Source organism: Episyrphus balteatus, chromosome 3 (genome assembly GCF_945859705.1).
Source record: "Episyrphus balteatus chromosome 3, idEpiBalt1.1, whole genome shotgun sequence".
Classification (NCBI taxonomy): domain Eukaryota; kingdom Metazoa; phylum Arthropoda; class Insecta; order Diptera; family Syrphidae; genus Episyrphus; species Episyrphus balteatus.
Genome location: NC_079136.1, coordinates 77,583,660 through 77,611,148, shown reverse-complemented (window position 1 = coordinate 77,611,148; position 27,489 = coordinate 77,583,660). Strand labels below are relative to the sequence as shown.

Here is a 27,489-nt window from a genome sequence, read left to right as displayed (position 1 = left end):
ATTTTTAAACATTTTTTTTTTTTACTAATAAGAATTTTGAAAACTAAATGAGTACTTAATTGCACAAAATTTTGAAAAAAAAAATTGGTAGGTACAAATTGTGTTTTTTCATATTTTTTTTTATTTTGATTTAAAAAAATATTTTTTCAAAAACTATTTCATAAAACAACTTTTAGTGGTATAGTCAAATAAAGCGAAGAGGGGTAAACCTCGGAATGAATGATGATAGAAATTTTTTTGCTTAATATCTTCGCTTTGGCATTCTTAAACTTACATACCTGAAAAATCTAGAAAAATCTCATGTCCGCTAGTGGCAATTTTCAAAATGGAGATTTTCAAAATTATCAAAAGTAGAAAATGGTATTACATACACATATCATACATGATTTCAAAGTATTTTTTTAATGCTGCTTTCATAACACGTAAGAACAAGGCAATCGGACGTCTCTGAAAAAGTAACAATAATAACTCTTTTTCAACTCTGTCAACCCGTATTATAATAACAGTTGCAAACTTACTACCAAAAAATCTTTAAAAAGTTATAGTAAATTAACCAAATTTAGCTTGAAGGTTTTAATATCCATTATCATTGAGAATCAAAACAATGCACTGAAAAAACCATGTTTATCTGTGAAATAATGGTATTTTTCTAATAAGAGGGACATTTTAGGATATGCACTAAAAACATCATTGTACAGCCTTGGAATGAGTGCTAATAGGCTAATTTTTTGTATAGGCTACTAGGTGTAAAATCTAGTTTATCCGCCGTTTAAAACAATGATGCATGATGCTTAGTTTTTAGGTTTCAAAAATAATGTTTGCAGTTTTGCTCTAGAAACAAAAAAAAAAGTTAGATCTTGTAAAGTTCCCACATTGTGCAAAAAGTAGCCATTGTAGCTTTACTTTATTTTAAATTTAAATTTGTTCATACCTTGACAGAATAAAAAACTCTTTTCGTTTGTGCTTCGGGAGTAAATATAACAAATTTCAGCTTTTGTGTGTTGCGAATTTGCTACTTGAACCATTTTCACTAACAAAAAAATACCTACTCATATGAGTTTTCACGTGAACATTTCCGACTGAAAATCACAAAATGTCAAGAAACATAACTGAATGTCACATAACTTTTTATAACATCTGACAAATAAGAGCCTTTAAAAATTCAGAATTTAAGTTCAGGTGGCCTGCGCTGATCCCGGGCTTTTTCAAGCTCAGACTTATCATAGTACAAAATTTTTCCATCGTAGGAAGCTTTGTCAATCATCGAATTGCTCGGGATAAAACGACCGCCAAAAGTACCTTCTTAAAGCATTTAATTTTCAAAACGTGTTCAATTTTTCATTGATCAAATATTTCCGGGTAAAATGGCATACTGGTCAAACATATGTACGTCTATCTTAAATCAAAATAATATAGTCAACGAGCTCCTTTTCCATTCTGTTCGATTCTACGAGTTTTAATAAGATGGACATTTTACCTTGGTGGGCCATTTTAGCCCACTTCCGCTGTGTGGCGATTTGAAGTACTGTTTCGACGAATTTGCCAAATTTTAACATTATGTCAGATATTCAATACAGAAAACAAAAAAATTCTCTTTGTTTTAAAATCAAATAATTTCAAAGAACCCACCCTGGAGACTTCTTCAAGATTATTCAATGAAAACACTACAAATCATGTTTTAAGGCTAGGCCACACCGGAGGGTGCATGCGGTAGCAGATGTGGAATTTTTTTTCATACAATTTCATACCCGTACGGCTACCGCATGTACTCTTCGGTGTGGCCGAGCCTTTACTTTTTCCATATAAAATTACTTTAGCAAAAACTATTAAAAATCCTTTCGTTTTGCAAGATAAAGGTTTAATATATTCAATACAAGTCAAATCAACATTCTTAATTCTTAGTATTATGAATGCTAAATGATTTATTTTCAATTTATATATATCCATTAAAGTATTTAGGTTTTTCTTTGATTTTGGTGGTTTGATCATTTGCCGGGTTATATATGGATGTTAAGTCCATAGGGAGTTCGTCTCCATCGTTCAAAGGAGGCGAGGAATTTTTGTTGGATGTAGCCGTTCTCTGTGAATGAGACAAATGATAATATTCTTGAACAATTAGATATTTTTTTTACATACTTGCTGTAATTGGGTAAAAATTAAAGATGGTGAAACATATCCACCAGATAAATTTTGGAAAGTTGAAATTTTCGAATAACTATTTTCTGCTTTTTGATTCGAATCACTGATCATATCATTTTCCTCAATCGATGTACTAATACTTTTCTTATTTTCTCTCGTTGGTATTGGTTGATAACATGAACAATTTTGATCATTAATATCATTACTATGAGCACTGTTCGTTGTAGTTAAATAATTTTTCGATTTGATCAATTGTTTTTGATCTAGGAGAAATCCATTACTATCATTTTCAGTTGGTATTATTGCATCTTCTTTAGGCGCTTCTGGTAATATAACTCCGATTTTCTGCATTTTACGACATTTGTTTCTTAAGGAAAATAATAAACCCAGGGTTACTGCAATAGTCATAATACTCAAACAAATAGTGATGATACTTTTAGTCTTATCTGAAAATATATAAATTTGTATGGAATATTTTTGTTCATGCTTAATGAGTGTTCGGTAATAATTTAACTACTATTCTGATTATATACAACGATTATGTTAAAAAGGGATTTGGGGTCGTCATTAAAAAGAACTTTGAATTCATTTGTCACATGTTAAAAATAAGCAAAAACAAAATAGTACGTATACGCCACAGTGTATGTGGACAAAGTGCATATAATGTGAATTAAAACTTTGGCTTAGATGGTAATTGAAATTAAATAAACACTTCCACCCAATAATTTTACAAAATCTTCATCAGAAATCTTCAAACAGAAAAAGAAAATCCTTTCAAATGGGAACCAAGAATAAAAAAAATTCTTCGACCTTGTAAATTCTGACTATTTAAAAAATATTACAAGAAGAAAAATTAAACCAAAAAGTTCTTTTCAGGGATTTTTATACTTCTACTTATTCTATTTAAACTACAAAAATCGAGAAAAGTATTTTGACAAAATAGTATGCCATCTTATATCGCTTTTCTGTGAGAAGGTATGAATCTCTGTTAATGCTGAAAAAAATATGGAATAATAATTCTAAAAACGAAAAACAAGTATTTTGACATAGTATACTTTTTAGTTTCGCGTGCAATCAAAATCTTTTTCTTATATAATTTATTAGTTTTAACGGTTTTCACTTACTTTGTATTAAAAAAACACGTTTAGGTTAAGAGGATCGTTTAATCTTAAAAAATTGAAAAACAATGAAATCTCAAATTAAAAGTCAAAAGAAATCTGCAGCAATTGAATTGAATAAAGACCATAATATTGAAATTTGTGAAAAAAAAACTGTAAGGAATCGCATAAAAGAGTCAAATATAGAAACTTATGGAAACTATAGACAATGCTCAAAATACTTTTTTCCCACACATTTTTTTTTAGCTAATTTTTCATTAGCCTGACCCCAGTTAAGACTTATTCCTACGAATATTATTTTTTTATATTGACCTTATTCATCTGATAGTCTAACTGACGTGACGGTTGAAAAATCAGTTCTTTTCTTAGTAGAAAAAGAAAGATATAAACAAAAATGCTCAACATTATTTTTTTTCAAAATCGAATTTTTTCGAACATAGTAATTTCAAAATTTTCTTACCATTTTCTTCTGTAGTAGCTTCCATTACAAAATCGCTTATTTGTCCAAGTGTGGTCTCCAAAAACGTTCTTAAGGTTATTTTATACAAAGTAGATGATTTCAAACCGACTATCTCGTAATTGTTGGCATCTTTTGGAACAATTTTTTCTTCACATTTTTTCGAATTGGCTTCACAATACGTCAAAATGTATCCGTCAATATAAGTCATATGCCAGCATTTTTTAATCCAATGAATTGTGATAGTGCTTTCTGTACGTTTTGTTACCTTATCTATGGAAATGGAAAATATTTTCGTTTCATCATCTGGAGCACACATAGCCCACAACATTCCACTGCTATAACTGTTATTATAATAGTTTTCTGACAAAGCAAAGTTGAGTGATGTATTAAATTGGCCAGTCATATAGTTAAGCGAACTTTTGTCTAGTGTCTTAAAATCCACTCTTCCCTATGGACATTGTTAGTTTTATATTTAAAAAAAAAAAAAAAAAAAACATAAATTCATGTCTACCTGGCACTGATTTTTAGATCCTGTCCTTGCTTCGCACCAAAAAAGAGTAAAACTATTCAAGGCATCAAAATTAATCGGCCTTAACCAGGTTATAGTATAAGTTTGATTTGTTTTGTGATAGATTTTGGTTATTGCTTGCTTTTGTTCTTCATGGCTTATATTTAAGTGCCGTGGACTTATTTTCAAAACACTTGAATTCGCCGAAAATCCCATTTGATTTTGACTCTTTAATTCGAATTGGTATTTTGATGTGTTTTTCCATTCAATGAAGATTAAAGCAGAAGATAAATGTTTATTCATGATTATAGTTGGGTTTCTGTAAAAAATTCGGCTTTGATTAATTTTTCATTTGTTCAATACCTGAATACTAAGAAAATACTATACTAGCTATGAAACTGGGTAACAAATGATCAAATATAAACTATGGTTAAAGTAATTTTAATATTAAAGCTTTTTATTTAACAAAATTAGTTTTTATTAATTAAATAAACATGGTTTGTAATGATATTTGACACAAAAGCAAGTATGGCATTTGATTTTTTGTATATAAGAGAATTAAAAAAAAAAAAATTTGGAAAATCATTAAAGCCATTCTTTTAAAAAATAATTTTTTATATGTATTTTAAAAATTTTTCAACATTTATCAAAAAAAAAAGCTGGTATGCCATTTTTAAGAAAATATTATTCCACACATAAAAACAAAGTTTCAATCAAATTCATCAACCTGTTTTCAAAAAATTGATTTAAAAAAAAAAAAAAAAATGTTTAATATTTTTTAAAAATCAAAAATTTGGTTTTTGAAAGATTTATAAAATTTTTATAAAACATTTTTTTTTTAACGTTTCAGTATATAAAACCGTTCTATGGCAGGTACCGTTAATAACGGTACAAAAAATATTATTTTTTTTTTTAAAGGAGGCTCTTATGTGTAACAGACAAAATTTAATCAAAATCGTTACAGCTTTTTTTGAAACAAATTATTGAAACAAAATATTATTTTTGTGATATTTACTTAAAATACAAATTAAATGTACAACTGGGTCGCACCTAATTGCTCTTTTATATTCAAAGTTGAAGCGCATGTAACAGTTGACCTCAGTCTTATTATGTAAGAACAAGTCACTGTGGCGTATGCGTAACGCAGAGGAAAAAGGAGAGAATAAGAGTTTATGTTCAACATTTATAATTTAAACTCCGACTCAGCAAATGGCCCTAAAAGATGTTCATAACTGGATATTTTAAATAGATAACATCAAAATTGAGTCAAAAAACTTAGAAAGAAAATTGAATTGACGTTTTGTTTTATTTTGAAAATGTGCTCACATAAGCCTTTATATTTTGGAAACCGTTAGGTTTACTAACAAATTTTGGAAAGTAAAAGAAGATACATTTTTGTAAGCAGTTTTTTAGCCTAATGATTGAAAAATCAGGTCTTAGTGAACTATTTAATGACTAAACTCACATAACTTGTCCATCTTCCTTTATACTTGTAATTTTATAAGTAAAATTTGGTCCATTCTGTTCATATTCAGGTAATTTCCGCCAGAATAAACTCAAAAATTTTCCTTCTGGGTAAAAACTAAAACTTCCAATATCAATCTCTGGAGATTTATTCGGTGGTCCGGATAGTGTTGTAAAATTTTCTATAAATTTTCTACTCCACATTCTGTCATCATCAATAGTTTTGTTAGCCTTTACTCGTAAATGCACGGAATATTCCATATATGAGAATAAATTATTGATCTCAACCCAAAAGTATTCATTATAACTTTTTATATCAGGCATAATCTTAAACCATTCAAAATTTTTAGTTTTTAAAAAGAATTCATAAACAAGACCGTCTGTGTATTTAATATATGTCTGGTAATTGGGTATGCTCCAAGAAAGTGTGACGCTATTAGTGGTGATCTTTTTTATATGCACAACTGGCAGATCTGGTTTAACTATAAACAAAAAGTTAAAACGTTTATTAAAAATAAAGTGTAAGGTTTCTGTTAACTTACCAATGTTATATTGGTTGATTATTTTGTTTTCGATTCGATATCCTAGACTGTTTGATGAATTTATAACAAAATGAAAGAATTGACGATCAGATCTATATACAAAATCATCTGTTTCAAAAACGTCTAATTGACTATCTTTTCTTTTCATCTAAAGGACATATTTATAAAACGTTCTAAAATAATTCCAGTCTTTTTTTAGATATAATTTTAAGTTCTAAAAATATTTATTTAATATAAAAAACAACAAGGATTACCTCCGATATATTGTATTGTGTATAAATAGTTTCACGGTAAGGCTTAATTGTACATTCCATTTTTAGGAAATTAAAAACAACGCACTCAAAATGAGCAATTCCTTTTGGAGCTGACCCTGCAAAATAAAGTTAATTTGTTACCTGATTATTTTGAAACATTTCATTCACTCGTTTAATTTAGATCTCTTAAAAAAACATCAACAGAATGCAATACTAAACAACACAACACAATGCAACACAATTCACAACACAATACAATACAACACAAAACACAACACAAAACAACACAACTAAACACAACACAAACACAACACAACTCAACACAACATAACACAAAACAACACAACTAAACACAACACAACACAACTCAACACAACATAGCACAAAACAACACAACACAACGAAACACAACGAAACACAACACAACACAGCGCAACACAACACAACCAAACACAACATAACACAGAATATTTGACTGGCAGTTGCTGTCTAGCTGTTGATAAAAAAAATAATAAAAAAAAAAAATAACACAAAACAAAAAAAACTCACCCACAAAAACAATTGTTCGTTGAAGGCCTTTTTCATCACATGCGCAAACATATACGTACCGACCATCTTCGGCTTTTCGGTTTATTAAATTTATAGCACTTTCATTCAGTATCTAAAATTATAAAAGCAAACGTACTATGAAAAAGGTTGTTCAAAATATTAAAGCTTTTTATATAAAAATTCATAAAAGCATTTTTAAATCTAAATTTTATAACAAATTAAAAATAATATAAAATTTGTTTAAGATTAAAAAAAAAAAACATTTTTAAAATTACATTACATTACATTACATATTAAACTAGTCTGAAGATAAATCTCCGGACTAGAAACACTGCAGCTTCGGAATCTAGGTCCATTTTGCTGATACAACACAAGACATTAATACAACACAGAAAGACAAAGAGAGAAAGAACGAGAGAAGAACATACAACACTGAACTACGTGGCACAGAGGAGGAGACATAGTTGAAAATTGTCTCATGTTATCGCACAGGTGGCTTCAGTTAAGCTGGCGATTTAGAAAAAACTTCTGAGCCGACCGCTGGGTTTGAACCCACGATGTCTGGCTCTGAAGTCATCCATCTATTCCTCTGTGCCATGGCCACCTGCACATTTTTAAAATTATTGGATGCAAACTTATAGATAAGCAAACAAGTTATAATGAGGTTAAATATTAGGTCTTTGGATTAGTTTTCATATTGTTTTATCAATCTATAAAAGTAAGATCATTATACATACATACTTCTATTCTCTGATAAGGACTGGTATAATTATTTTCTTCTTTAAAATTCAAGCAGGAACTATGATTTTGTAAGCAACAGGTTATGTTGAATTGATCTCCTTTTTGTACTTCCATTGTTATAGCTGTATCACGGGTTGTTGATAAATCTGGAAGTAAGAAAAATCGCATTTGTAAAACGAAGTTATCAAAAAGTTTCTATTTAAGCTGGATTCAGCCCTTCAAAGAAAGAAATGATATGATACGTTTTATTCTTTATAAATAAATATGTGCCCTTGATTATGAAAGTGGACTAAGTCACTTTTTGCATTGTTCGAAGAAAAACTTACATAATAATTTTCTTATAACGATTTAAATATATTTATTTTATGGAATCACTAGAGGAGCAATAAAGAAGTTTATATACTGCAATTTCGCTTTCAAATAAACTTCACCTCTTAAATAATAATTATTTTTAGACTAAATTTGATGCCATTTTTAGGAGTGACTTAGTCCACTTTCATAATTAAGGGCACATATTGTTCTCGAAAAAAATACAAGAAATCTTTGGAGCAGCATTTAATTGGAAACTATCAATTTAACGTGCTCTAATATTCGAGAATATTAGAATTGCATATGCATATGGGTAATTCCATGAAAAAGTGGACACGAATTTTGAACAAATTATGCAGTCTTTTTTACTTTTTTTATTAGCAAATTACTATTTACAAACTGCAACTCTTTATGCAAGTTGCAAGAAAAGATTCTTTGATGTATTCCCTTATGGATAGACATAAAATTTAGGGAGTTTAATAATCTTAAAGCATTTTTATAGCATAAGCTTGCCAACAACAGAAGAATTTCACATGAAAATGACGGATAAACAAGCAAACTGAAAATATGATGAGTCTTATAGTGACGATGACAATATCCCCTCGTGAGTGCTAAAATATGTTAACATTAAAGCAAGCTTCGTTACACACTATTCGATTAAAAAAAAACTTGAGTGAAAATGCATCTTTTCTTTACTTTTGGAACCACAAATCGCAGGTAACATGAGTTACCAAAATAATGTAACGTGAGTTACCTAAATATTTTAAAATTTTTCCTCGAAATATTGAAAAAATGTTTGGTTTTGTCACTCATATTAAAAGCTTGTAATTTTGTATGTATGGAATCTTCATTGAAAACAAATTAAGATTCTTAATTTCACATAAAAACTTCATACTGTCGGACTCTTAAAATTCGTGTCCGATTTTTGTAACGTGAGTTACCATCAAACTTTTATTTTTCCCAAGCAAATGTTAAAAATAAAGACAATTTTTTTAGTTAATTATGAAAGTAATAGTTATGCTCCATTCATGGATAGTAATTTCGTATCAATTTACATTAAAATTGAAGAAAAAAAAAAATTATTTATGTGTTGGAAATTTTTGTGAATGTAACGTGAGTTACCATGGAATTGCCCATATGTATAAAGGTACATATGCATAAATATTTGCTAGTATCTTCTTTCTTGTATGAAATAAATGTATAAAATATTATAAGTCTAGTTACCTTCAAATGGAATACATCCAATAACTGTACGATAAGGTACACAAATGATGATGATTGATAGTAAAATAAACCAAATAATCTAAAAGAAAGTTAACATTAAAAATGATTTCTAGAAAATTCTATAATTAAAAATATACTGGGTCGCTCGAACTTGCTCTTAGAATTCAACTAAAATTCTTTAGACTTTTTATGAGCCTTCAAATTTGGTAAATGAGTATGAAAAAAAAAAACATAAAATTCAGTCTTGATAAAAACAACTTCTTAATATTGAAATAGAGCTCCAAAATAAGTCTATGTAATTTAAATTCTTTTATTAAGATTCACTATAAAATTTTTTCAAAATTGTTACAGCAGTTTTTTAACTGATTTTTCATAAATAACTTTTTTTTAAATAAAAATTTAGGTATATAAATTTGTATGCCCATTTTCGAAAATTGTATTTTTCAGAAAAAAAAAAAATAAAATATCTTAAATCCAAAAATTATTTTTTTTTTCATTTCTTAAAACTATATTACCTATATTCTTCTGTATAAAAACTTCGTTGAAAATTGAGTAAATCGTTTAAGGGAAAATCAGATAAAAAAGTTGTTCTTTGACATGTATAGGTTTCGGAAAAATTAAATTTTATTAAAAGACCTTAAAACTAACAATTGATTTTTTTTTTACAAAATTGTGGAAGTCGTTTTCTTGTGCAACAGGTACATATTTCAGAAAACCAACTTCCAATGGTGGTACAGGACTAAAATTTGGTAGGATATGAACGTTTCATTTGCAATGAGAACCAAAAGAGTGCATCGAAACATTTTGGGTGAAAGGGTTGATGGTCATTGGCATTAAGAATTAAAAAAGACCATAAACAAGCATATCATGGGTGAAAAGTGTTTTTATTTCTATTAATCTGAATTAATATTGGATTTTAAGGGTGATAGGTATCTATTGGTATCCTGATGGGAACAAATCACCCAAGCCATGTATATTCTAAGCACGGTTGCATATATTGCAACTAAAAAAATTTGCATAAAAAAAATATTTATTGTAGGTAACTGAAAAATATTTGCATTAAGGGGTCTGGCCACCCTGAAAATGTTTTTTTTGTTAATTTTTTTTTTAATTTATTTTAGGTAAACTAGCCCCTTAATTTAATTATTTATTTATTTATTAATATAAAGATTTCTCTTCTAAGTAATGCAGGTTAGTAGCTTACATTTGAAAATATGAATTGCAGTGAACTTGAACTATTTATTAACAAAATATAAAAAAAATATACATGTATATAAAGATATAAGGTGAAAAACAATAAAAATGTTACATTTACAAACTTCAGTTCTCATTGGAAAAGTAAGAAGAGACCAAAGTCAACATTTTAAGACCCATTGCGTATCGAAACATTCAAAATTGGCCAAGTGACAGGCATTTTTCGAATTAAAAAATAATGGATTTATTAATTAAAAAACAAAAAAAAACATTTTTCGGTCTTCCATGGTGGCCAGACTAGGTACTTAAAAAAATATTGCAAATAAAAAAAATTTTACATTGAAAAAAATGTTATTGCAACTGAAAAATATTCGCACTAAATTGCGAATACAAATATTTTGCATTAAAAAAATTTGTAATGCAAATAAAAAAAATTCTGCATTAAAAAAAAATTTCAATGCAAAATGTGTGCATTAGGTATAAATCTTTTTTTGTATTCGTCGAATTTCTTAAAACTTTGACTATTTGGCCTTCGACGAATATTAAAAAAAATAATATTTAATGCACATTGAATTTTTTTGCATAAAATAAATATAATAAATTAGGTAACTCAATTTTTTTTTATTTGCAATAATTTTTTTTTAATTTGTTCTGGAAAACAAATGCTTAAAAAAAAACAATTTTTTACAACTCTCATTCATTGGGACTTTTGAATATGTGAGTAAGGGCATTGCTGCCAACAATTTCCACTAATAAAAATGTGGCAAATAATTATGTCTGGGTCAAAGCCTTAATTACTATAAAACATTAAAATATTACATTCATGTACCTATTACTATAAAACAAAGTAATCTCTACATAGGTATATTTTTTTAAAACGTTTATTTATATTTTGACACCATACCGTGGCTTGCTATTGCATCTCTTTATATATTTGCTATTTTTTCCAGTTTTCCGAAATTTAACGATAAGAAGCGAAAAAAAATTACTCTTGGTGTCAGGTCACAACTGACATAAATTTATCTATTTAATTACTCCTATTTATCTTGACGAGTTATTTTTTGAATTCGTAGTATTTGGTAATAGGCAAGCTTAAGCTTTACTTTGCAGTGAAAACTGTCGTTTAAAATTCAAGAGAAATCCATCACAAAATCTCACCGTACATATGAGACACTTTTTAATCTGGACTTTCCATATATTTTGTCATCAATCCTCATTTTGGAAGACGATAACACAGACTCTTGGAATGGAACAACTTTGATCTACACAACCGATGTCAGAGAGTGAAACCACAAAACTATTAAAATTTGTTTTGATTTTAAAAACATTCAAGCTGCAGCTTAATATTTTTAGTTTCGTATACTTTTCTCTACAATCACAAAATGCGTTCTTATCAGTATCATTCATTGAATACATGTAGAAGCACGCATAGCTACAAATGTGTATGTACTGTAAAAACTTAATCTAACATGTTAATTTAACATACAAGTGGGTCGCACATAATTGCTGGTTTGATATAATATATTGGTTTAATAAAAAAAAATAGAGGAAAAATGTACGCTTTCGAACGCAATCTATGAAAATCTATAATAAAAAATGTTTTTTAACTATCGTGTCAAAAACATCACAACTAAGAAATATGAATGACAAAAAGTTATTTTCCAAAATAATAAATAACGAAAATAATGTGTTATCCTCATGTTACATGTAAGTAACATGCCCTGCCTAAGACCACCAAAAAAAGTCGGACAACTGATGGGAAAATATGCTACTTCTTCTAAGCCAAAAAACAAAACCATAAACAAAAAATACCAAGACTGGAAAATTTGGCGGTCAACTGACGTTTGCCTACAAGCTGCGCGGTGTGGTGAATGTCGTGAACCTATCGTTGTGTTCGTGTCCGATGTGTGGTGAATGTCGTGAATCTATAAATGTGTGCGTGTTAACGTCATTTATCAACGTGGTGGCCATAAACAAAAAATACCAAGACTGGAAACTTTCGTACGTCTTTCCCCCCGAAACCCTTTTGTGTACCGTGTTGTCTGTGAATATATGTGAAAGCCACCACGTTGGTAAATGACGTTAACACGCACACATTTATAGATTCACGACATTCAACACACATCGAACACGAACACAACGATAAGTTCACGACATTCACCACACCTCGCAGCTTGTAGGCAAACGTCAGTTGACCGCCGAGTTTCCAGTCTTGGTATTTTTTGTTTATGGTGGTGGCTTTCACATATATTCACAGACAGCACTGTCCACAAAAGGGTTTTGGGGGGAAAGACGTACGAAATTTTCCAGTCTTGGTATTTTTTGTTTATGAACAAAACGCTTTCTGGATTAAAATTTTTTAAATCTTTTTCAAAATATGACCATATAAAAAAAAATTTTTTTTTGCAAAAAAAAAAAGTAAATTTCAGTCCCTATTTCGATAAAAAAAAAAAATAAAAGTATGGTATTAGACTAACTTTTTGTACTAATCCAGCAACTAGGCATTATTATCTTTCAATTAAGCCATCGAAAAATAAAAAATTATTTAATTTAGGCCCAATTTTTCAATAGTCAGATAAACCTCAGATAGAGCTTATTCCTAGGAATAAAAGTTTTTTTGATATTGACATTTATTCTTCTGATAGTCTAACTGACGATTGAAAAATCAAAGCTTAATATTTTTTACGAATTTTTAAATAAATTTTACATGAGAGTAACGCTGGTACCGAAAGGGTTAAAAATCTAACTATATCTTATTAGTCAGGCGTTGTTGTATATCAATAGTACTGTAGGTATAACGCTTCGCTCGCTCTTGAGATTTTTGGGTCCTTGACTGCTCAAACAATAATGCAATCCTATAGTATTTTCCATGAGGAATCTAATGGCATTATTAGTTTTGAGATACAAATTTTCATCCAACCAATAATAAAGCTTAAAGTGGAGAATTGCAAATTTGAGCATTTTTATGTCACTTTTTAAATAATTCTCCTTATATGTATGAAAAAAACTGTTGACGTTAACTTTAAGTACATAATTTCAAAGTAAATTACAAAAATAAATTTGAGCGTATTGTTTTCATAAGAATACCCAAATAAAGCCAACCATCTTTGTAAAGGCTTATTTTAGACTCGGACAGTCGAACAAAAAAAGTTTTATTGGCCTAAGGTTTAGACTATTTTTTTTATAAAGCTCTGATATTAATGAGTAAACTGTATAAATTTCATACCTCACTCGGCCGACTTTCGACACAGGAAATTAAATACTGATCTTGAAATTGGCTTAAAAAATTCCTACTTTTGTGCCTGAGTTTTTATTCTAATATTGATATTTTTTTTTAGGTCAGGTTCTATTTTCGTACTTGCATTCCCAATAATATATCAGAAATGGAGTTGCTACTAGTACCTATTAGAAAAATCAGAGTTTCTATTTGCTCTTTTATATTTCAATTTTCAATACTAGCCCTGTTCCATTGGAGGTGGTAGTTTACTCGTGAGTAAAAATCTAGTAGGTACAACAACTACACATCCCTGTCTCCTCGAGTAGAAGATGGTGTGTTAATTGTAGTACTAGATATACTCATTAGTAAACTACCACCACCAATGGAATGGGGCTACTATTGTATTGAATCTTTCCTTTTCTATTTTTATGATTTTAGGAGCTTCCTTTTGGTTTTGAAAACTCAATACATTCGGTCTTTGCTCAGCGATTCGCTCAAAAGTTGAACTATTTTCAACTTCATCGAACGACGAGTTTGATGGTTTTTAAAAGAGCTGGGGTCGAACTACTACATACGTACGTTAACGTATTGACGCTTTATGTCTTTATCATTTTCTTATGATGAAATAGAGAGGGCAATAGTCAAAACGTTAACGAACGTAGGTATGCCATAGTTCGAACCTTGCTTTTTATTTATTTATAGAAAAATATTGAATTTTACAACGAAAAAAGAAATTATATGCAATTTGACAGCTCGCCGCGCGACTGCATTCTGTTCATTCATTCTTCGGCAATTTTGGAAAGCAAATTTTTCGACAGCTGTCATTTTAGTCGCCGAGCGATGCATTCTGTTCAGCTCTGTAATAAGTGTGAACTATGCATAATAAAATTCAAGCAGTTTTAAATACACCACACAATCTATTTTCACCACACCCCTAGCATTTCACATTTCACAACACCAATTCTCACCACTATTCACAATAATCAAAAATACAGGCAAAGTTGATTTTGATTTGCTCTGCTGCTGGCCTATTCATTACACATATAAATCGGTACCTACTCTGCAAGTGTTTTATTCATTTATAATTCACACCTCCGCGAAATTTGTAAAAAAAAAATGTAAAAATCAAATATTAAATTTCTGTTCTATAAAAACCATCAAATACATTTAAATACTGCTAAATAATCAATTCAATAAACTAAAAATCTTGAATTCTATTTAACAAAAGTGTTGTGTGTATGTTCACTTGTGTGCGTCGTGCAATTTTTTCCTGGAATACATTTTTCATTCGTCAACTTCGTCGTTGCATTTGTATTTTTTTTCTAAAATCTAAAAAAAAAAAATACGTCTCTATTCGAATTATTCAGTTTAATATAAAGTAAAACAAAATTAATTGAATCTTATTCCATCCAATAAACGTCCCAAAATAAAATATTATAATTATTATAAACAAAATAAAAGAAAAAAAAAGTTGAAACAAAAGAAAAAGGAAAAAAAATAACCTGTGTTACTGGACTGCTCTTGCTCTCTCAAGGTTCCCAGAATTTCAGTTCCTAGAAGAATTCCTAGAATTTTCATTTCATCCATTGAAAAGAGGAATAATAAATACACAGCCGATACGTTTATCACCCTCTCCTTTTTCCGATTGTGACTCTTCTCTCTTCACTCTTTTTAAATTATTGTAGTAGATATATCCATGTTATGATGATCATTGTATATATACATTGGAAATATATATACAATGATGATGATGTTCTTTTTTTGTAGAATGTACATGTTTTTATTTTTTGAACGATAAATAAAAAAAAAAAAAATATTTGCATCTCAGTGCAGGTATTTTTCTACTCTTTCATCAAAAAAAAAAACTATGGATTTTTGTTGTTTGCGCAGTGACGTTTGCAATTTGCGTATTTTAAAGATTGTATTTTTTATCTTATTGAATGTGTAAAATAATAAAAAAATTAAATTGTTAAAAGAAAGTGTTTTTTTTTGTGAAGATTTGACTTATTTTTATTTGCATCTTCCATAATGACGACGATTGTGGACTTTGAATTTGCTAAATGCGGTTTGTTATTGCGGTAAGTTATTTATCTATGTTGAATTTTAGGGGGATTTTTTGTTTGTATTCCTTTTTGAATGTGTAATTTTTTTTTTTGAGAAATGATAAAGTTCAGGAGCGTGGTCATGATTTTATCAGAGGGGGGTGCGGGGGTGTTCTTATTTATTAACTATCCTTATAAGGTGATAGATTGTATAATTACACCGGCACACAAAAAAAGAAAAGTGTCATGTACCAGGAACCAGACCTATCTTTCTATATGTTTTTGGACACGCTGAATCCGAATTTCAAGTCCGTTTGGCCCGGTCACCCTCCAGTTTTGAGCAGTGACTGCATTTTGTTTGAATTTGTATGAGTTTTTTTTAGTTTTTTGCATTTATCTCAAAACTGGAGGGTGTGCGGGCAAAACGGACTTGAAATTCGAATTCAGCGGGTCCAAAACATGTAGAAAGATAGGTCTGGTTCCTGGTACATTAAACTTTTTTTTTTTTGTGACGGGGATAGGGTTGCCAGCCGTACTCTAAAAAAGAGTATTGTACTCTATTTCACGTATGTGTACTCTATAGTCTATAAAGCCAGAACTATAATTGGCGGATGGAGTCGGATGCTACTGTCAATTGTTGTTGTTTTCCATAAGTTTTCATCCGTCGAGTGCGGTTGCGAGCGCACTCGTCGGATGAAAACTTATGGAAAACAACAACAATTGACAGTAGCTTCCGACTCCATCCGCCAATTAAAGTTCTGGCTTAACTCTGATAGAGTACGCCAAAATACTCTTTTTTTTTTACTTAAGGCTAAGTGTACTGCCACATAAACATCTTAACATTTACAAATTGGTGGATAACTTTTATATTTCTAAGGATAATTGAATGAAAAGGAAAACGAGGCTTAAAATATTCGACCTCATAATTTCTAAATTTGAACAATTGTAATTTAGAGATTACAAAACACTAAAATTTTGGTCGTTGTTTTAGTATGACCTGCTTGTTTTGTTTGTTTCTTAGTCGGACTTAAAATTTAATTTTTTTTTAAATTCTATTTTGTAATGAAATTGAATCAAAGGATTTTTCAAAAACTTAAACTTTGTTTTTTTTTTTAATAGAAAAAAATTAATCGCAACTGATGCTATTTTTCTTGATTTTGCAATGTTTGAACTGGTGTAACTTTTGCTGTTATCAATATAATTCATCGAAATAAAAAAATGTATAGAATATTAATACCTTGACTTTTTACAAAAAAAAGGTTTTACATATTAATTAAAGAAAAATTTTTAAAATCTAATTTTTAAATTCTAATTTTGTTCTCTATTTTACTTTGTTTTGTTTAAGACCTCAAAACATTAGATTATTTCTTGTAAAAAATCAAGGTATTTATGTATGTTTGAGTTAAGCTTCTTATTTCTTTTTATTTCGATGAATTATAATGTTAACTGCAAAAATTGTGAGCTATATACTATCTGTTCTTGCAACTTCAGCATTCACTGAGAGAGTATTTTGGGTCATGAATATGAAGTGATGAAATAAGAGGAATAGGGCTTCATTGAAATTGATCAAAAAATAACAAAAATATTGTTATATACTGCAAGAAGCACCAAAAAATACATTTTCAAGACTTGAAATAAATGGTACTCTTTTTTTTCAAATGTACTCTTTTTGTTCATCTCTGAAATCAAATATACTCTATTCCTTCTTAAAAAAGTTGGCAACCCTAGACGGGGATGACAGCGATAGTGGCAGCACACGAAAAAAAAGTTGTATACATATGTATACCAGGAACCAGACCTATTTTTCTATATGTTTTTGGACCCGCTGAATCCGAATTTCAAGTTCGCTTTGCCCGGTCACCCTCCAGTTTTGAGAAAAATGTTTTTTTGCATTTTACTCAAAACTGGAGGGTGACAGGGCCAAACGGACTTGAAATTCGGATTCAGCGTGCCCAAAAACATATGGAAAGATAGGTCTGGTTCCTGGTACATGACACTTTTTTTTTGTGTGCCGGTGTTATTAATCTTTAAAAAAATAAATTGAAAATAATTATAAACTATTATTCCTTTCTTCGTGACCTTTGTTAAATAACTTAACTTGTTTTTTTGTGTAGGCTATAGGTCGTTTTATATCAATGAATAAAAAATTTTTATATTTTGAAAATTCAATGATTACAAACGTCTTTTTCAAGACATTTTTATTGAATTTTAAAATATTTGAGCGATTTAAGAAATCTAAAAAACTTACTGAGAACCATAACAAAGAATTTAAGAAAAGAAAAGTTTAAGATAAGTATCTATTATAAATATATTATAATTTTTTTAGAATTATTTTATTATTATAGTCCTGAAGAAGAGTGTATTCACACTTGAAACGTCGACGAAAAATAATTAAATATCAAAAACGACCTTTAGCCTACACAAAAAAACAAGTTAAGGAAAATTATTATATTTTACATCGAACAAATACAAAAAGCAAGTAGGTATACTCCAGGAAAACCACAGTTTAAAATGAAAGGTTTCAATGTAAGAGTTTGTGGTGAATTATTATTATTTTTTTTTTTTAATGCTAAACACGCACAAAAGTTACGAAGTTTTCACCAAAACTCATTGAACAAAATTCAATAAACATAGGTAAATTATCGTGTAAATAACAAGAGAAAAGTCTATGCCAGTAAAACTCTAGCGGCCAATTTCTCCACAGAGTCCTAGTGCTATTACCGGTTGTAGTCCTAAAATAAGTACTCAAATCGATACCAAGTGATTTATTCACCCAAGACCTAAGTCTTAGTACTGTCAATTTAGCATCATGTACTAGCTAGGACTCGGTACAAGCTCACAGTACACTTTTTTTGTACTAAGTTAAAAACAACAACAACTAAGTACATATATCTATATACACCTACCTTGGCACTACTGTTTTATGGAGACAAAATTAAACTCCGGATAATTATCTTGGGAGAAATCGGCTAAGGCGATAGTCGACAATTGATTATCAAAATCGGTCTGGGAAAAAAACCTGCCTTGTGATGTGAATGTGCTAACAGATCTTCTTACTGAGAAGTCACCTAGACTTTAGTTTATAATAATTCTATCTTTTAGCACAATGACAACCGGACTTGAACAACCTGAGTTAAGAAACTGCCAACAGAATTAATGTGTAGAGGTCTCACAGCTGTATCGGACCAAGTAAAAAAATAAAAAAAATCTAAATCTAGTGCCAAAATCTGCGCAAGGCTTAACTCTATTTAAGTCTTTCATTTGTTGTGTAAAAAAGGTGTAATTTGACGGGTTCGATGACACTAGCGTTGACACACATTTTTGGGCAACGCATTGACTATTTTCAATGATCTTGTAATCTCTCTCATTGTTTATAAGACGCTTTGACAGGGTTTTAGGACTGATTGACGGGGCAGAGTTCAATACCGTGTCATCGTTCTAGTTTGGCATAGTTTTTTGTATAGAATTTAGTGATGAAAGCATGAACTTCTTTTGGAAGGCGATTGTTTGAAAGGTGTACAGAAACGAAAAGCTGTTAATGCTAATTTTGGTAGGATGGAAAAGGATGGATATGCCATACAGCTTTGGAGGGAAGGGGGTTCTTATTTCACCTTTTTGTTTTTACAAAAAACTATTTGTATGCCCATAACATCCATATTGGATGCAAACATTTTTTTTTTTTTACAAAAAAACAAAGATCATAACCATTAACATTAGTTGCGACGTTATTAAGCTATTAAGTTTAAGGTAGCTATTTTGAATTCTTTTCCATTTATTTTTAATTTTTAAATTTGTTTCTATTTTTTCGACAAAACTTTATTAATTTTACATTTATATTCGTTCAACAATCTTATCAGAATTCATTTAAGACTTTTATCTAATAGTGCATTGCGTACCTATGTATATGTCGAAATATTAACATTTCAATGCAACCATGTCAAACAAAAATGTTCACTTATTTTTTCTATGAGAGCTTTTTTGAAACCTAATTTTTTCTGCTTTTTCTTACAAAATATATTTGAAAAATTTTAATGTATAGATGGATATTTTTCCCGCAGACAGCAAAATCTGTAATTGGTCCCAAAAAGCCAATGATTCATTTTATTTTTGGTTTTGATGAGAAATTAAACGTTTCGCGTTTTTCGCGAATCATTGGTTTTATGGGATCAATTACAGATTTTACTCTTCGAAAAAAAAAACACCCTTTCACCTAATTTTTTTTGTGAAAACTTTATATTTTTGCTTTTCATCTTAAATTCAATGTTTTTACCATATTTCATTAGTCCCATCAATTTTGTTTTTATTCTAAAAAAAAACACCCTTTTAACCATGATGTTCTTATAGACGCTTCAAATTCTTGTTTCCAATCTCAAAAGTAACATAATTACTTAATTTCAATAGGGTACCACTACTATATTTTTTCCAATAAGCCCACATTTTGTCTACATCTAAAAAAAAAAAAACACCCTTTCACATGGAAAAAGATGTATAGACTAATTTCTTTCATAATACCCATAGCAAAGACAACATTTTTAATAAATAACGTATGTGTACTTTCTATACCACTGATTTTATTGGTCTTATCGCCGGTTTTCCTTATTTCCTAAAAAAAAAACACACTTTCGCCTTTAATGTTTTTATTGACTGCTAAGATTCTTGATTTCTGTTATAAATGAATCATTTCTACCAATTATTTATTGAGGTACCATTTTTGTCGCAGTTTTTGTGGTACTAACACTCAATTTCTTTGAAAAAAAAAAACACCCTTTCAAGATAATTTTGTAGACTCTTTAAAATCTTACATAGCAGGAACTTTTTCACCTAGTTTATAAAATTAACAAAATTTATGTCATTTATGTATATCATTTTTATCTTAAATCGTCATACCGAATTTCATCAGTGTATCATGTTTTTCACATGGGTTTCGGTTATATTTTAGGTGTTGAAGTAAGGTAGGTCTAATCCTAGTAGGTTCTACTGTGTACATACTTATTTTAAGAAGAAGACTATTTTCCATTAAAGTATACATTATGTACATATATGGTTTAAATACAAAATAACTAAATCATAAAATAATTTTAACATTACAACATGCCAAACGACCAAGCAGATCCTGAAGAAGAAACAATCCAACACCTTCTATGCTTATGCAGTGCACCGGCACACAAAAAATACTAAGTTTTCAAAAAAATTCATCACTGTAAGGAAATTATATGCCAATAAAACTCTAAAGATGCTTATATTATTATAGCACATTTTAATGCTAGTTCCAATAAAACCATAAAAACAATCCGACCCAGAAGGTTTTTACCCGCTTATATACCTATTCTAAAAATTCATTCACTTATTTCTTATTATTTCTTTTGCATCCCCCCTCCCTATGTCCGAGCCTGATTTACAGGTTTTTTTTCTGTACCTTCTTATTTCTAGCCAGTGTGTTTTCCCATTAATAAAATCCCTCATGAGAGAGCTCTTATTTTCACAAAATAATAACCCAGAATTGGTTAATCATAGGGTCCATTAGCCAATAATTATTCTAAAGAATCAGATTTAATTCGGAAATTATTGAATGAATAAAGTAGATTTTTATTTTATATTCGAAAAAAAAAATACCTGAATGAATTTCTATTCCTGAGAATGTAAACATTTATAGATCATTGCTTGATTAAATAATATAAAATACATTTCAACTACATATTTTAAGATAATAGTAAATTAAAAATAGAAGAAATCATAACGAATGAGAGGCTGTTACAACTCATAACCTGATAACTACCTAATTATTCTAGAACGCTAATCGAATAGTTGTGAAAATTGACTGTGTTAATTATAATATATCTGACAATAAAACAATTCAAATTGAAATAAATCAAAGATAAGAAATGCCGAATATTCAAATATTCGAAGATAACATTTGACAATTTATAAGAAGAAGTAGGATTTTATTTTTGTTTTTTTTTTTTTTTTTTGTTAATGACGATAGTTCTCAACTCTTTGAAATGATTGATAGTAAAATAAAATGTTGTGTTGACCTTATGACATTTGAAAAATTTATTCAATTAAAGTGAAAACTTGAAATTGAAAAACATAAGTGCATACAGGAGTGCTAACTTGAGTTAATATACAACAAATTAAATGTATATAAAAATATATGCAAAGGATAACAAGGATAATTTTATCGTGCTAAAAACATTTATGTGTAATGAAAGATGATGTTAAGAAAAACATACCCGAGTTTAAAATCGTACGGAATAAAATAGATAATCATATTTTAGTGCAAGGACCAAAGGGCAAGGTTTGGTTATAAAATGTCGATACCTACTCTAGTGGTGTAGTTAAGTGTTCCACAAGGTGCTCTGAAATATGGAATATAAAGTTATTCTATTTGCTAATGAGACTTTACTAATAAGTACTGGTCATTTGTAGTTTTATTATAGGTATATGCTGGCTATTTTGGTCAATTTGATTTTAAATGCAAATAAAACAAATAGAAATTCAACAAAAAATAACATATCAATAAAAAACCCCTAAAGATGTCGTGAATAGCGACACGAGACGTTGAGTAAAAGCAGAAATATAGTTTTTTATTTGCATTTAAAATCAAATTGATCAAAATAGCCTGCATAAACCTAATATAAATCTACAAATATACGTTAAAAAATTGGTCGCAAAAAAAAATATTTCTATTATTGGTTATGTTAAAAATATATATAGGTACTATGCTCAAAAATTAATGTTAGCTTAAGAACAAATAAACTGGAGTTTTTTTTTAATATTTTGTAAATAAAATAAAGAATATTAATTGAGAAATTACACAAGTCAACAACGTTTTTGGTGCCGAGACAAAGATATACTTTTCTAAAGGTTTTCGGTGTGCTGAACTCGAATCTGAAGTCAAAAACATCCTGTCAGCTCCCGTTTATTACCGTTAGAAGTTGCAAAAATTACTACTTTTGAGGTTATGCTTTTATGTGAAGAAATTTCTTTTAAATACAATTTATTACGATCTCTGTAAGAACTATTTTCCTTCTTTCAAGAATTTTTTAAATCTTTTCGATATCTTTTTTATTGTTCGAGATATCGTCAGTTTTATGGCTTATTATAATGTATCACATTTTCATCTCCTTTTTTGATAAATTAAGCCATACACACTTACTTCATTTTAAGATATCTCGCGCAATAAAAAAGATATTGCGAAAATTTAAACGGGTCTTGAAAAAAGAAAAATAGTTCTTATAGAAACCGTTATGATTTATATTTAAAAAAAATTTCTTCAAATTAAGGCATAACACCAAAAGTAGTTAAAAAACTTTTTTTTTGCATTTTCTAAACAAAATATTTCTAAAACGTGAACTGCTAGGATATTTTTGACTTCGGATTCGAGTTCAGCACACCGGAAACCTTCAGAAAAGTATATCTTTTTGGTTCATGTGGGGAAAATCTTGTTAACTTCAAAATAAGTCAAAACACGATTTTTTTAACTTTCAAACGGTAATATTTCAAAAACGTGAGCTTATAGGATATTTCTGACTTCAGATTCGAGTTCAGCACCTCAAAGACCTATAGAAAAGTATATTTAAGTGCCCGCACTAAAATTTTGTAGGCCAGTGTTATCATTAACATGAGTAAAGGTATACCGTATACCAAAGTAAGAATTTTCTTAAATCATCAATTTCGCAGATAATGCGTTACTTTAGAACAATTTCTTTCATAGAATATACCCAAAAATCATTCCCGAAGTTTTCTTTATGTAATTACAGGACATCTTGTACACATAGATTTATAAATTTTGGAGTATTGCAAGAAAAAAAAAACGGTTGAATTAAGATAAATTTACCTTTGACCTCGAATAGCTTCTGACTGACTTGATTAAATGAAAATCCTTGTAAACCTTATTTATAGAGCATTCAATTCTCTACAAAATCTTTGATTCGCATGGCAGTGGAGTTAATCCTTCATAAGAATCACAAATTAAAAACAAAATTTCCTGTGTTATTCTTATGGGAAATAAAAAAGTGCGGAAGTATTTAACATTAATATTAAGGGCTCAAATTTTCTGGGACCTTTTTTTTGGACTAAACGAAAATTTGAGCCTGGTTCCGAGAAAATCAAACACATTTTTTTTTTGTTTTTGAAACGCCTTAGTGTACATAAATAATTGCCAAATTAAATTGATTGAAAACATTAAGTACCTAAGTACATTAAGAACATTAAGCGTTTCGCACAGGTACGACAGTGGGCTCATCAGTTAGATCTGTTGTACCCTTACTAAGACGCCTTATTTTAATAATTTTAATTATTTTAGTTATTTTTATAACATTAAGTTCATTTACCATCGTAAAATAAAAGTTATCATTAGACTCGCAGAAATATTTGATGAATATACTGGTGAGGCTTGTAGGTAGGTTTTAATGGGCTAGGGCTTCCAGCACACGGACACGGTGGCATAGTTATGCCATACGATTTTGTTTAGGACTCGTTCGAGTCTCTGAATAAAAAAGTTAATTTTTTACTTTCCATATATGTAGGTAAGATCTAAAATTGTATGTTTCTTTTTATTTGATTGTTTTTAAGTATAAGTACACGGTATAATTCGAAAAAAATAAAATTCAACTCGAGATAAATATCAGACATGACATTACAATGATAGAAAATGCAAAAAAGTCTCGCAATTCTGTAAATCTGTGTGCCTGTCTATCTGGCTCTACTTCAAATTGCAGGCTTAAATAAAGGGAATTACTACAAACTTCGTATTTAAGGGATTTTTTTTTAAACAAAATTTACAGTACCATAATAATAATATGACCAACATGAAAAAAAGTGGTTTGTCTCAAAAACAGTTCTAACGATTTTGATTAAAATAATAATAAAGTAGGACAAATACTTTTTATAAAAATATACATTCTTCAATAAAATAAAAAATTGAATCTAGTTCCTTTTTTTTAATACATATTTTTTTTTCCAAATGCAACCCTCATTAATTTATTGTGAGGAGAAAATTTGATTTGCCAAAAAAAAATCAAAATTTGTATAAAATTTTCTTTCTCAAAAAAAAAAAAACGCTCTGAACAGTCAAATAAGGTGAACAAAGGAACCTCGGAATCAGCATTTAAAAATACCTTGAAATCATGTATCATAATGTATGTGTATATAATACCATTGTCTATTATTGCTTATTTCGAAAATCTAGATTTCGCGGTTTGACCTTGAAAATCGCGATTTGCGGACATGAGATTTTCTACACTTTTGAGGGATATTAGCCCTCATTCCGAGGTTAAACATTTATCTGAGTGGGCTAATAATATTTCGGAAACAAAATTTTAAAATCAAATTATTCAAACTAGAATCTATATTTTTTGATAAAGTACATACAAAAACAACAACTAACTTAATGTTATGGGTGGTAATTTGCAAAGCCTTTTTTTTAAAGAAGTTGCCAATGCTCATCGTTTAATTTTTTTTAATTTTTACAAAATGTAACAACCACACCGACGCGACATCTTAATATCTGCTCTATTGCATATATGGTAATACAAATAAAATAATATTTTTACATTTTCAGGTTATTATTTACTTTGTTATTGACCATGGAATTTACGCAAGGGACAACGGCGCACAATATCTTTGGCGGTAAGTTTTCTTCAGATTTCCATTTTTTTTGCAAATTTCTCCGGAATAACTTGCATTTCTTTATAAAAATGAATCGCATTTCATGCATCCATTATTTAAATCCTCCTTATGGTCATATACATCTATCTGTTCAACTAAACCAATAGCAATTCCATTAAACTGCCATCATTTGTTGCACTGGTGCACTTCATTTGAAAAATATTCCATTTTCAGAAGTGAATCCAGCTGAAGTTGAAAAGATTGCGATCGGAGCCAATAACAACATAACGTGCCGAATGATTAGAAGATACTTTAATGAGAATAACAGCTCCTGTCTGCCATACTACCAAGAACAAAGTAGTAGCAACACAACAACGATCCCAAAAGACCAGATAAATGTAAGTTTTGCAATTTTATTTTTAGGTTTTTGTTTCTTTCAATTTAACTTACAGGTTTTAACCCTACTTGTTTTTTTCTCTTGTTGAGTTCTTCTAAGTGTTCTTTAAGTGTTTGGCTCTGTGTGGTATGCATTTTTATATTCCTCGTGTTTTTTTTTTTTTGTTTGTTTTTATTTCAATGGATCGCGCAAAGTTTCCTAGTACTCGAAACTAAATTTCGTTTTAAAAGAAATTCTAGAGATTAATACGCGCGTTTCTGTTTCTCTTCTTTTTCAATTGAAAACTATTTTTACGTTGAAATTTGGAAATTGAATTAACAATTAACAAAAACAGTGATGACCGGTTAAATCTTTATGTTTCTTTTTTGGTACAATTGACTGTTACAAGGAATACCATTAAGTTTAATAAGATATTAAGTTAATACGCAGTGAATTATGACCTCGTTGGGAATGGGCAGGAGATCTTGTTTGAAAAAAAAAATGAATTAAGCCATTTTTTGAAATAGGAAGTGTTTTCATTTGTTTGAGCTCTAAAATTATTATTCTTTCTTTGCCCAGCTAATTTTTCCATTAGAGTGAGTTATTCAAAAATATTTAAATGAGAATAAAATTTAAAAAAAATGGTTAATCCAAAATAATTTTGGTCTTTTACGGTAATTGAGAATTCGAAAAAGTGGGTATCTGAAGTCCCGTCTATCAGTCTGTCATACTATCTGTCTGAATAAGAGGCTACAGAGCAGAGTAAACGAATAATTTACCTACTAATATTTTAGAAAAAAAAAAAAAATACCTGTGCCTGAATCACCAAAAAGCTCCAGCGAGGTAAACTTCTACAGTGGTCTTCATTTCAAGGATGTCAATTCTGACTTTTTTACCTCTAGATAAGGATCCCTAGACCATCACACATTCACATTTGAGCTACCATAAGATGCATACAGAGCTCAGTCTTTCCTATGATTTTCTACGCACAAAAATCCTCCCATTTCATATAAATAACAACATTGAATTTTATGCTGTACTTGATCGACACTTTCCTTACTTACTTACTTAGGGTGACAATGCAGCGTAAGGCAGCTACAATCCGCTGTGGATTTGGGCCTCAACAAACAAGCTTCGCCAGCCAGCTCTATCCTTAGCACGCTGTTACAGTTTCGCACACCAAGTGACACTTTCCTACCTATTGAAAGAAACCCTGTAGCTTAAATTAATTTCAAGAACTGCCCCCGAAAGGGTAGTGGAATGTTTGAACAAAATATTTGTAACACCACTGTACGTTGTCTCAAAATAGTTTAAAAAAAAAAATTATAATAATTGTTTTCTTTTTGTCTCTAAGCAGTTCCTACGTTTTTTTTTCTAATAACCCGTCTTTCGAGTAGAAATCAAATAAATCTTTTTTTTATTTTTTTCAATAGCATATCATTAATGAAATTAATGCAATTTCCAAGAAAAAATTCCGTATCGCTAGAAATTAAATTTAGAAAAACAAACCCACACTTTATTAGATGGATCTAAGAGTGACCATGGAAATATAAAATAAGCTGACCTTTAAGCTAATTTCATTACATAATATTCTATTTTAAAATAACTTTAATGAAAATGCATTTTTATTTTTTAAGTATTTTTAAAATAAAACGCAGGTAGTTTTCTAAGTTTGTGTTAAGTAAGTTACACACATTTTTCTTTGAAATATTCAACAAGTTGGTTTTCTTAAAGTTTGTAATT

At 29.3% G+C, this 27,489-nt stretch overlaps 2 protein-coding genes across 10 annotated transcripts in view; one reads left to right on the top strand and one right to left on the bottom strand.

Annotated features, from left to right (window-relative positions):
- Positions 1–1,844: 1,844 nt before the first annotated feature.
- LOC129915586 (cytokine receptor-like) lies at positions 1,845–15,422 on the bottom strand. 7 transcript variants are annotated; one of them, XM_055995197.1, is made up of 9 exons: positions 15,222–15,422; positions 7,776–7,921; positions 6,486–6,601; positions 6,232–6,379; positions 5,691–6,171; positions 4,229–4,544; positions 3,718–4,165; positions 2,137–2,585; positions 1,845–2,080 (listed from the first exon to the last, which is right to left on the bottom strand). In XM_055995197.1, exons 3-9 carry the CDS (start codon positions 6,543–6,545, stop codon positions 1,934–1,936), a joined length of 2,049 nt encoding a protein of 682 aa, XP_055851172.1. In that variant the 5' UTR covers positions 6,546–6,601; positions 7,776–7,921; positions 15,222–15,422; the 3' UTR covers positions 1,845–1,933. The 7 variants fall into 7 exon arrangements, with proteins under 7 accessions (XP_055851172.1, XP_055851171.1, XP_055851169.1 ...); XM_055995196.1 differs by lacking the exon at positions 15,222–15,422 and adding an exon at positions 11,661–11,834; XM_055995194.1 differs by lacking the exon at positions 15,222–15,422 and adding an exon at positions 11,666–11,834.
- Positions 15,423–15,577: 155 nt separating this feature from the next.
- LOC129913059 (cytokine receptor-like) overlaps positions 15,578–27,489 on the top strand; it is a 39,064-nt gene continuing 27,152 nt past the window's right edge. Inside the window, exons 1-3 of one of the 3 annotated variants that reach the window (XM_055991458.1) lie at positions 15,578–15,797; positions 25,324–25,391; positions 25,605–25,768. In XM_055991458.1, the coding sequence (XP_055847433.1) occupies positions 15,748–15,797; positions 25,324–25,391; positions 25,605–25,768 (282 nt within the window). In that variant the 5' untranslated portion in view covers positions 15,578–15,747. The remainder of the gene's footprint in view (positions 15,798–25,323; positions 25,392–25,604; positions 25,769–27,489) is intronic. The other 2 variants (XM_055991457.1, XM_055991459.1) reach the window with 2 other exon arrangements.